At 40.7% G+C, this 11,174-nt stretch overlaps 1 protein-coding gene across 3 annotated transcripts in view; it reads right to left on the bottom strand.

The window, feature by feature from the left end:
* Positions 1-21: 21 nt before the first annotated feature.
* LOC109891643 (histone deacetylase 7) overlaps positions 22-11,174 on the bottom strand; it is an 88,463-nt gene continuing 77,310 nt past the window's right edge. For 2 of the 3 annotated variants that reach the window (XM_031825647.1, XM_031825649.1), the window contains 5 exons: positions 8,805-8,923; positions 8,015-8,148; positions 7,837-7,918; positions 5,454-5,607; positions 224-2,404 (listed from right to left, as the gene is read on the bottom strand). In XM_031825647.1, the coding sequence (XP_031681507.1) occupies positions 2,359-2,404; positions 5,454-5,607; positions 7,837-7,918; positions 8,015-8,148; positions 8,805-8,923 (535 nt within the window). In that variant the 3' untranslated portion in view covers positions 224-2,358. Of the gene's footprint in view, positions 2,405-5,453; positions 5,608-7,836; positions 7,919-8,014; positions 8,149-8,804; positions 8,924-11,174 lie in introns of all 3 variants that reach the window. The other variant, XM_031825648.1, reaches the window with a different exon arrangement.

Raw genomic sequence — 11,174 nt, 5'->3', positions numbered from 1 at the left:
CTCTTTCAGGGTCTTGTCATGTAAAGTATGGGTTCTATAATGTTTATTATAAGGCACTAAAAAGTACTGGAACAATACAACATAGTACAAATTAATCTGTAGCACTGTGAGATAAATATATTTTGTTAACAAGATACATAAGCAAGGCACTGCAATAACATTACATGGGTAACAAATAAATCATTATTTAATGGAAAGTGCTCACAAGAAATGTAAGCAGTTTTTTAATCCATATTTCTTTAATATAAACCTCTGTTTAAATAGAAATACAATCAGGAATTCACAAAAGTCTTTGAAGTTATGTTCAGAGGCCATACCACTTTACGAATGGGATGCTGTTCACAGAAGGCTTTTAACTTTTGTCTTCTCTCAACCTGTGCTCAATTGTTCTACATACTATAGTCAGCTAGCTTAACAAGCTGACTGACTATAGTATGTAGAACTTAACAAGCTGACTGACTATAGTATGTAGAACTTAACAAGCTGACTCCAACAACTAAGTGCTAACTTCAAACATTATATGCTAACTGCAGTATGGTCCAGGAACAAAAATACCTGACTTTTTTTTTGTAAATCGAGTGGTAGATAATCTGATATGAACAAATCCTTGTTCACTTGTCTTTCATAGTAGAAAACTAAGCATTAAAAAAATACAGCCTACAAAATACAACAGGCATGTCAATAAATCCACATGTTAAAAAACTGGTCTTTGTGAAATCACAACAGAACAACTATTTAAAAAAGGCATTGTCAGAGTGGAATAGACATGTAAAAAATGTGTAATTTGACTAAAACACAATCCCAACATTTAAGACATTGTAAGTGCATTTGTGTTTTGTTTTGAGTCCCGTGAAGTCAACAGACAGCTTTTAAGTGCCAGTCAGAGTTTAAGACTATGAAGTCAGTTCAACTGTGTTATTAATCTGCCTTGAACCCAGCAACATTAGTTGTATTTTACCTTCATTACGTTGAAATACCCTGCTGACAACATGTAAATGCGGTGATTTACATACACATGCATAAACACTTTGTGAGTGGCCGAGCGTAGAGTAGGACCGTATGGCGGTGTGTGTGTCCTTGCCTGAAACACCTTTGGAACGTTTAATCTGACTCTGTTTAATCTGACTCCTCTCTCACTAACAAGTAGTTTCCTGAATTGTCACAGTGAGTCATTGGATTCATTTCCTAATAAATGTTATCATTAGAATGACAAAGAATGAGGATGCCATCAACTTGAGATATAAATAATACCTTTTCATCTTTTCCTTAAGTGCTGTCTGACAGGGAGTCTTACACCCCACTTTTGCATTGGAAGAAAAACAACTAGAAAATCTCTGAATCACAGGGTTCTAGGCCTTCTCTATTTGCTACTTAAAAAACATGACCATTATGTATTGACATTTGATATACAATACGCAATAAATCAAACTTACAATATTTAAATCAGCTTAAAAACATGAGTATGATAATTTACATGTTTTATTGTCAATCCCAGGAGAGCTTCAACATGGTCCATTCTGTCATTCTCTCTTTGGTTCACATGACAAAATACACAGTGCAAAAAAAGTCAGAACAAAATTCCCAGTCTTCTTTCTTTTTCTTCATTTTGTTGGCGTCACATAAATTCAAATGACATTATCAATAAGAGATAAGTGTCCCCCCGGTGAGGGTGCGATGTCTGTTCTCCTTCATAGTAACTTCTGTGGGGACGTGGGACTACTTCCTACATCTCTGTGTGATTCGGTTCTGTCGGCATGGCGATGTGCAGCGGTAACCTGTGACCGAAGGTTAAACAAGAAGCTCCCTTCCCCAGAGAGACTCTGCTTACAGCCAGTCATGTAGCTGGTCTTTGTCAAGTCACTTCATGCTACAAGTCAAGTCTCAACCCCTCCCCCCCGGTGGTGTTTATAATGGTATATCTTTCCCCCCTCCAGTTTATGCTCAGGTCTGCTACTCCTCTCCTTCTGTGTCCTCACAGTTCACAATGTTACACACGAGGGAGGCATGCAGAGGCATGTCATGAAGACAGTGTTCATTCTCCTCTCTCTTGGTCCTCCTGTACCCTGTTAATGGGATGTGTTATCAGTGTGCGGTTGAGATGCGGTCGAATCAAGCGAGTGGTCGTAGTAAGGCCAGTAGAACTGTGTTCTGATGAGGTGTAAGAGTGTGTGAGGCGGAAGCTACTCAGTTTGCCTATAGTGGTCAGGATATGGCCTGTACAGTGTCAACTGGAGACAGTGGATTCTGGTCAAGTGAAGCAGGGCTGAGTGGATCACAGTGTGCGTGTGTGTGTGTGTGTGTGTGTGTGTGTGTGTGCGAGCGTGTGTGTGTGTTAGGTTTGTCGGAAAGTGCACTTGTCTACATGGAGTCTCTGTCCCCCTCCATAAGTTCATCTGGTTGTGTTCTGAATAGGAGGGAGAAAGGAGAGAAGGGAATTGTATAGCATTCTAATATATAACCTGTTGTAGTATTACAGCAGTATAAAACTAAGGGAGATGCCTAGTCAATTGCACAACTGAATGTATTCAACTGAAATGTGTCTTCCGCATTTAACCCAACCCCTCTGTATCAGAGAGGTGCGGTGGGCTGCCTTAATCGACCTCCACATCATCGGCACCCAGGGAATTACACCATCATATATATATATATATATATATATATCACTGTATTAAATTTCAACAGGACACAGATGCTGCAAATAGTTCTAGAGCATACTGATGCAATTATCTTCATGTGGTTGTAGACAACTCCTGTTTAAATAGGGTTTTAACGCTGCAATATCAAATCAAATAAATGTGTATTTGTCACATGTGCCGAATACAACAGGTGTAGTAGACATTACTGTGAAATGCTTACTTTTACAAGCCTTTAACCTACAATGCAGTTCAAGAAATAGAGTTAAGAAAATATGAACTAAATAAACTAAAGTAACTTTTTGGGCGACCCGACCAAATTCATATAAAAATGTGAGTTATAGATCTGTCACTGAAAGCAAGTCTTACAAGCGGTAGGTCGGTTCAATGTGCCCTTTTTCTACGCTTCCCATTCTTAACGTTTGTACACCAGCTTCAAACAGCTGAAAATACAATCTTTTTGGTTATTGAAAAGATATTTCACAGCGGTTTAGATGGTACAATGATTCTCTACACTATACATTGCTTGTTTTGTCACATAAACTGAAATGAGTCAAACTAGTAGAATTTTAGCAACCAGGAAATGGCGGATATCGGCATATTGCACCTTTAAAGGGAGAGAGACAGTGCTGCGTCTTTTGTGTCTTTTGAATTTTCACACTGTCTCCCATAAAATACAATTAGAACACTAATTGATCCATCTTCTGGTTCAAAAGCTGATCTAGGGACTGGTGTTGGAAATGATCACTAATCCAAAGCAGTGTGATGAGATGCAGCTGACAGCTAAGGATTTCATGTTTAAGTTTTCATCTAATACATATTTAAAGTGGTGGTTCACTCGTAGTACACATGCACATGATTTTCCACATACCCACAGTAGGCTGCTGTAGAGAAATAACTGTTGTAAAGAAAATGTCTCCTATGATTCCATTAGCTTTCAGTTCAGGAAAGCCAATGCTAGCCAGATGCTGCTGAAAATAACTAAATAACCTAAATATGTATTTGAGTGAACCATCCCTTTAATTATAATTTAATGTTATAACACTTCACTTGATATTTTATTATATTATTTTAATATCAAACGAGACTACATGGTGTTTTAAATCTAATCTCATGTTACATGATATTATATTGATATTATATAAGACTACATGGTGTCATTGCTGTTACTACATTGTGTCAGTGCTCTTATTATATAGTGTCATTGCTGTTACTACATGGTGTCATTGCTGTTACTACATGGTGTCAGTGCTGTTACTACATGGTGTCAGTTATGTTACTACATGGTGTCATTGCTGTTACTACATGGTGTCAGTGCTGTTACTACATGGTGTCAGTGCTGTTACTACATGGTGTCAGTGCTGTTACTACATGGTGTCAGTGCTGTTACTACATGGTGTCAGTGCTGTTACTACATGGTGTCAGTGCTGTTACTACATGGTGTCAGTGCTGTTACTACATGGTGTCAGTGCTGTTACTACATGGTGTCAGTGCTGTTACTACATAGTGTCAGTGCTGTTACTACATAGTGTCATTGCTGTTACTACATGGTGTCAGTGCTGTTACAACATAGTGTCAGTGCTTTTACTATGTGGTGTCAGTGCTGTTACTACATAGTGTCATTGCTGTTACTACATGGTGTCATTGCTGTTACTACATGGTGTCAGTGCTGTTACTACATAGTGTCAGTGCTGTTACTACATCGTGTCATTGCTGTTACTACATGGTGTCAGTGCTGTTACTACATGGTGTCATTGCTGTTACTACATGGTGTCATTGCTGTTACTACATGGTGTCAGTGCTGTTACTACATGGTGTCATTGCTATTACTACATGGTGTCAGTGATGTTACTACATGGTGTCAGTGCTGTTACTACATGGTGTCAGTGCTGTTACTACATGGTGTCAGTGCTGTTACTACATGGTGTCAGTGCTGTTACTACATAGTGTCAGTGCTGTTACTACATGGTGTCGTTGCTGTTACTACATGGTGTCAGTGCTGTTACTACATGGTGTCATTGCTGTTACTACATGATGTCAGTGCTGTTACTACATAGTGTCAGTGCTGTTACTACATGGTGTCATTGCTGTTACTACATGGTGTCAGTGCTGTTTCTACATGGTGTCAGTGCTGTTACTACATGGTGTCAGTGCTGTTACTACATGGTGTCAGTGCTGTTACTACATGGTGTCAGTGCTGTTACTACATGGTGTCAGTGCTGTTACTACATGGTGTCAGTGCTGTTACTACATGGTGTCAGTGCTGTTACTACATGGTGTCATTGCTGTTACTACATGGTGCCAGTGCTGTTACTACATGGTGTCAGTGCTGTTACTACATGGTGTCAGTGCTGTTACTATGTGGTGCCATTGCTGTTACTACATGGTGTCATTGCTGTTACTACATGGTGTCATTGCTGTTACTACATGGTGTCAGTGCTGTTACAACATAGTGTCAGTGCTTTTACTATGTGGTGTCAGTGCTGTTACTACATAGTGTCATTGCTGTTACTACATGGTGTCATTGCTGTTACTACATGGTGTCAGTGCTGTTACTACATAGTGTCAGTGCTGTTACTACATCGTGTCATTGCTGTTACTACATGGTGTCAGTGCTGTTACTACATGGTGTCAGTGCTGTTACTACATGGTGTCATTGCTGTTACTACATGGTGTCAGTGCTGTTACTACATGGTGTCAATGCTGTTACTACATAGTGTCAGTGCTGTTACTACATGGTGTCATTGCTGTTACTACATGGTGGCAGTGCTGTTACAACATAGTGTCAGTGCTTTTACTATGTGGTGTCAGTGATGTCACCTGTTTGTGGTGAGGCTGGCCATGGAGAGAGAGGCCAGGGCAGAGACGGTGTCATTGTGGTCCTCTGAGCCACGTCTCAGACTGTGTCCTTGGGCCTGCATGTATGACTGATCCACTGTGTGGGCCACCACCCTCAACGACCGCCAGTACTCACCTAGAGAGAAAGAGAGAGAGAGAGAGAAAGTCATTGTTTCAGGTTTTCATGTTGCATCGTTGCAGAGTACTCTCTTAAAAGTTGAGCTATTATGTCTTTGAAGTATGTGAACTATATTGTATACTAAGCAATACTACAGTTAATACTTGTGTGTGTGGTCGAAATAAAATACCAATGCCACAATTTTAATTCAGCCTTCACCAATACCACAATTTTAATTCAGCATTCGTGTAATTTAAATTTAAATCACACAATTGTGCCAAAGGGCCTTGGTGTGTGTGTATGTGTGCTCACATGTGGAGAGAGAGAAAGAGAGGACCAAGTTGTGTGTGTTCCCAGTATTCACCAGACATATATTTCACCCTCTGCCTAAATGAAGGGGCTTAACATTCTTGTGGCTTTGCAAATATTTTTAATTAATCTAATTGGAATGGGATAACATTTGTGCGCAATCAGGAGGGATGTTGTGAAGATCGTGTGGTAGAGAAGTGTTTGAAGATAATTGGAGCCAGGAAGGCAGTGGCCGGCTCTCTCTCTGTGTGTGTGTGTGTGTGTGTGTGTGTGTGTGTGTGTGTGTGTGTGTGTGTGTGTGTGTGTGTGTGTCTGTGTGTCTGTGTGAGAGAGAGAGCGAGAGAGAGAGCGAGAGAGAGAGAGAGAGGGAAGGAAGGAAAGAATGAGAAGGAAGGAGGGATGATGAGAGGGATGTGGGGAGGAGAAATATATGGGACGAAGAGAGAGGTGGTCGGAGAGAGAGAGAGAGAGAGAGAGAGAGAGAGAGAGAGAGAGAGAGAGAGAGAGAGAGAGAGAGAGAGAGAGAGAGCGAAATAACATCCAAACAGACCATACAAATAGAGGGATGAAATAGATTGAGAGAGATGGACGTGGTAGAGATGGATGAGATGTGGAGAGAGAGAGGAGAAGAAGAACAGAGAATGGATGTGCAAGAGAGGTGTTCATGGAGGAGGACAGAAAGAAGACGAAAGAGAGAAAGGAAGATGCAGAGTAAGAGAGAAAAGAAGATTGAGACAAAGAGGGAGAAAGAGAGAATAGCGAGAAAAAGAGAGATGGTGTGAGATAGAGAGACTGAAAAAAAGAGAGGGACGATACTGTAGAGCAAAACATCTGCGTACCCATATTTTGCCATGGGGCAGAGAGAATATTTTTGCAAATTTTCTTACAAATGTTCTACAATTCTACTGATTTTGCCATGGTGGGGAGAAATAAATGTTTGCCATTTTTAATATGATATCTGAGTGAGACTGACTAACAAAATCAAAAGGGGCTATCGCTATCCGGCCGGTAATTCGACCATGATAACAAGTTAAGATAGCTGGCTGCTAAACTAATTTAGCAAACAAAAAATTGTAGCAGACATTGGCTAATTGACTGACTATCAGTGACTGACATAACAAGAGCAAAACTGCTGATGCACAACAAAATTTGGAAATTGCACCTTGTATTTGTGTATACTACCATTCTATCTCGCAAAAGAAAGTTGAGACCCCGAAAGAGTTCCCCAATTTTGAGGGGGAAATTGATCTGAGGACCTTCAAAATGGGGGCCGCAGGCCACCACCAGTTGCCCATCTCTGCTGTAGAGTGAAAGAAATCTTGAGAGAGGGAAGAATGATAAAGACAGAGAAATGGGATAAAGAGAGAGAAAGTGAGGCAAATAGAGAGAATGGACCAAAGAAAGACAGAGATAGGGAGAGAGATAGAGAGAAAGACAGAGATAGGGAGAGAGATAGAGAGAAAGACAGAGATAGAGAGAAAGAGAGATAGGGAGAAAGACAGAGAGGGAGAGAAAGACAGAGATAGGGAGAGAGAGAGAGAAAGACAGAGATAGGGAGAGAGATAGAGAGAAAGACAGAGATAGGGAGAGAGATAGAGAGAAAGACAGAGAGAGAGAAAGACAGAGATAGAGAGAAAGACAGAGATAGAGAGAAAGACAGAGAGGGAGAGAGATAGAGAGAGAGGGAGAGAGATAGAGAGAAAGACAGAGATAGGGAGAGAGATAGAGAGAAAGACAGAGAGGGAGAGAGATAGAAAGAAAGACAGAGATAGGCAGAGAAATAGAAAGACAGTGATAGGGAGAGAGATAGAAAGACAGTGATAGGGAGAGAGATAGAAAGACAGAGATAGGGAGAGAGATAGAAAGACAGTGATAGGGAGAGAGATAGAAAGACAGTGATAGGGAGAGAGATAGAAAGACAGTGTATCAGATGTTCACCCTGGGCCTGGATGACTCTCTGCAGAGAGAGGACAGCGTTGGGACAGGGTCTCCTCTCTAGGACTGCTTCAGACAGGGGTTCCTGGTGGGGAACACACAGGGGGTCAGTATAGTGTTGTTTCCCCCATGGTGAAGGGTAGGATTTAGGGCGAAGTAAGCTGATCCTGTGTTTACTGACCTGGATGCCCAGCAGGGCCCTGACACAGGCCTCAGAGGCATTGCAGATGGCCGTGAGCTCGTGACCCCCCTCCAGCGCCATGACAACCCGTCCCCCTGCCAGCCCCATCAGCTGCCGTGTTAGAAAACCAAAACCTTTGGGGGGGAGACACATTAAATACTCTATTTATTTAAATTTACAAGTGACAATTACAATCAAAATTCACTGATGCATTCCAAAGTCCTCCATATTTCCACACACAGGAGACTAAACTTGCAACATGTCCTCTAAACCTCATGGCAAAATGTGTAGAATTACAGGAAATGAACTCTAAAACGTAAAATATCTCTCTCCTGCGTGGCTGCTAAATTGTTTTGCTCTCAAAAGGCTAGAGCTCTGACTGCATGTGTGGGTATTGATATGGGTACACCGACTCGCGATCCACTGCGGCCCCTCATGGTGAGGTCAGATTTTTTGTGTCCCCCCCCACCCCCATCAAAGTTGCCCATCCCTGGTGTGGAATATAGAACAGTCAGAATCATTTAGTGAGACTCATAAGACTGTGAAGATGAGGTGGAAACACTGTGGGCGTGTGTGGCTCAGTTGGTAGAACATGGCACTTGCAACGCCAGGGTTGTGTGTTTGTTTGACTTCCACAGGGGACCAGTATGAAAAAGTGCAAAAATGTACCCACTCACTACTGTAAGTTGCTCTGGATAAGAGTGTCTGCTAAATGACTAAAAATGTTAAATAAAATGTACCTGTGTGTCCCGCATATGATTTTGTGAGGAACAGTGAATAGTGTGCTTACACTTGGCTGACACTTTGTAGCCCCCCAGTGGCGCCAGATGTCCCTCGACAGCATCGAAACCAGATGAGACCAGCACCACGTCAGGACAGAACTCATAGGCAATCGGCATCACCACAGTCCTGGAGACAGATAGGGGAGGTTCAACACTGTTGTAGGTCAAAGCACTCCAAAAGGTACGTTGTGCAAAAACCTTCCTAAATTGTCTGAAAATCTTTTAAAAATAGCATAGGTCATTACAAGGCTTTATAAATGTTCTTATAATCCATTGTGAAGAGGGTATTCATAGACACTGTTACCCCACAAAAAAAAATTCAAGGAACCTTGACATCTAGTGAAGACAAGAAAGTCAACACTGAGTTACACTTTATAGAAACATATCCTGTGTGTAATGAGGAACATAGTTGCTAGCAAGAGCTCAACAAGATTCTGCAGTGTCACAGAATGACATCAAAATCAAATCAACATCATAATGCCCTTTTTACAACAGCAGATGTTACTAAGTGCTTATACAGAAACCCAGCCTAAAACCCCAAACAGCAATCAATGCAGATGTAGAAGCACGGTGGCTTGGAAAAACTCCATAGAAAGGCAGGAACCTAGGAAGAAACCTAGAGAGGAACCAGGCTCTGAGAGGTGCCTAGTCCTCTTCTGGCTGTGCCGGGTGGAGATTATAACAGTACATGGCCCTTAAGGCCAGATCGTTCTTCAAGATGTTCAAACGTTCATAGATGACCAGCAGGGTCAAATAATATTCACAGTGGACACAGGTTTCTGCATTTGACTTTGACCCTTTCAACACGCTAGTCTCTTGTGACACACAAAACATACTGTGCTTTATTGCTTACTGTATAACACATGCTCTTCAAGAGGGAGATGTGTACAGTATATTTAGGACCGCATGACATGTTCATTTGCAAATAAATCACTGACTACCCAGTGAAGAGACATGGTCAACTTAAAACCCATGTCCCATGGATCGGGCCTGGTCTGAGATCTGTTTGTTCTGTCTTGCCAACACCTACAGTCATCGTCAATATGCACAAACAGATCCGGAACCAAGCTACCACTGATCAGTCCAACTGTCAGAAACATTTCAACAAACATCCAGGTAACATACCCAGGTATGTGACACAGTGTGACACCAAATAAAAGTACATGAAAGTTGAAACACTAACACTATCACTATCATATCACTATCACCAACACTCTCATTAACATCATTAACACTAACACTATCACCAACACTAGCATTAACACTATCGCTAACACTATCACTATCGTTAACACTAACACTATCATTAACACTATCACTATCGCCAACACTATCATTAACACTATCACTATCACTAACGCTATCACTATCATTAACACTAACACTATCATTAACACTATCACCAACACTATCACTAACATTATCACTGTCATTAACACGATCACTAACGCTATCACTAACACTAGCGCGATCACCAACACTATTACTAACACTATCATTAACACTATCACCAACACTATCATTAACACTATCACGATCACCAACACTATCACCAACACTATCACTAACCTTATCACTAACATTATCACTATCACTAATGCTATCACTGCCATTAACACTAACACTATCATTAACACTATCACCAACATTATCACTAACATTATCAGTCATTAACACTATCACTAACACTATCACTACCATTAACACTATCACGATCACCATCACTATCATTAACACTAACACTATCATTAACGCTATCAATATCACCAACACTATCAATATCATTAACACTAACACTATCACCATCATTAACACTATCACCAACACTATCACTAACATTATCACTGTCATTAACACTATCACTAACACTATCATTAACACGATCACTATCACGATCACCAACACTATCATTAACACTAACACTATCATTAACACTAACACTATCACCAACACTATCACTAACACTATCACTATCACCAACACTATCACTATCACTATCATTAATACTATCACTACCACTATCACTACCACTAACACTATCACTAACACTATCACTAACACTATCGCTGTCACTATCACTAACACTATCACTAACACTAAACGGATATAAATTACATCAAGTTGCTAGATAAATCAAATCAAACTTTATTTGTCACATGTACTGAATACAACAAGTGTAGACCTTATTGTGAAATGCTTACTTACACGCCCTTAACCAACAATGTAGTTCAAGAAGAGTTAAGAAAATATTTACCAAATAAACTAAAGTAAAAAATAATAATAAAAGCAACACAATAAGAATAACGAGGCTATATACAGGGGCACCGGTACCGAGTCAGTGTGCAGGCTATATACAGGGGCACCGGTACCGAGTCAGT

The sequence above is a fragment of the Oncorhynchus kisutch genome, linkage group LG5 (genome assembly GCF_002021735.2).
Source record: "Oncorhynchus kisutch isolate 150728-3 linkage group LG5, Okis_V2, whole genome shotgun sequence".
In the NCBI taxonomy this organism is placed as follows: domain Eukaryota; kingdom Metazoa; phylum Chordata; class Actinopteri; order Salmoniformes; family Salmonidae; genus Oncorhynchus; species Oncorhynchus kisutch.
Note: the sequence above shows the minus strand (reverse complement) of the source record. Positions and strands in the feature narration are given on the sequence as shown.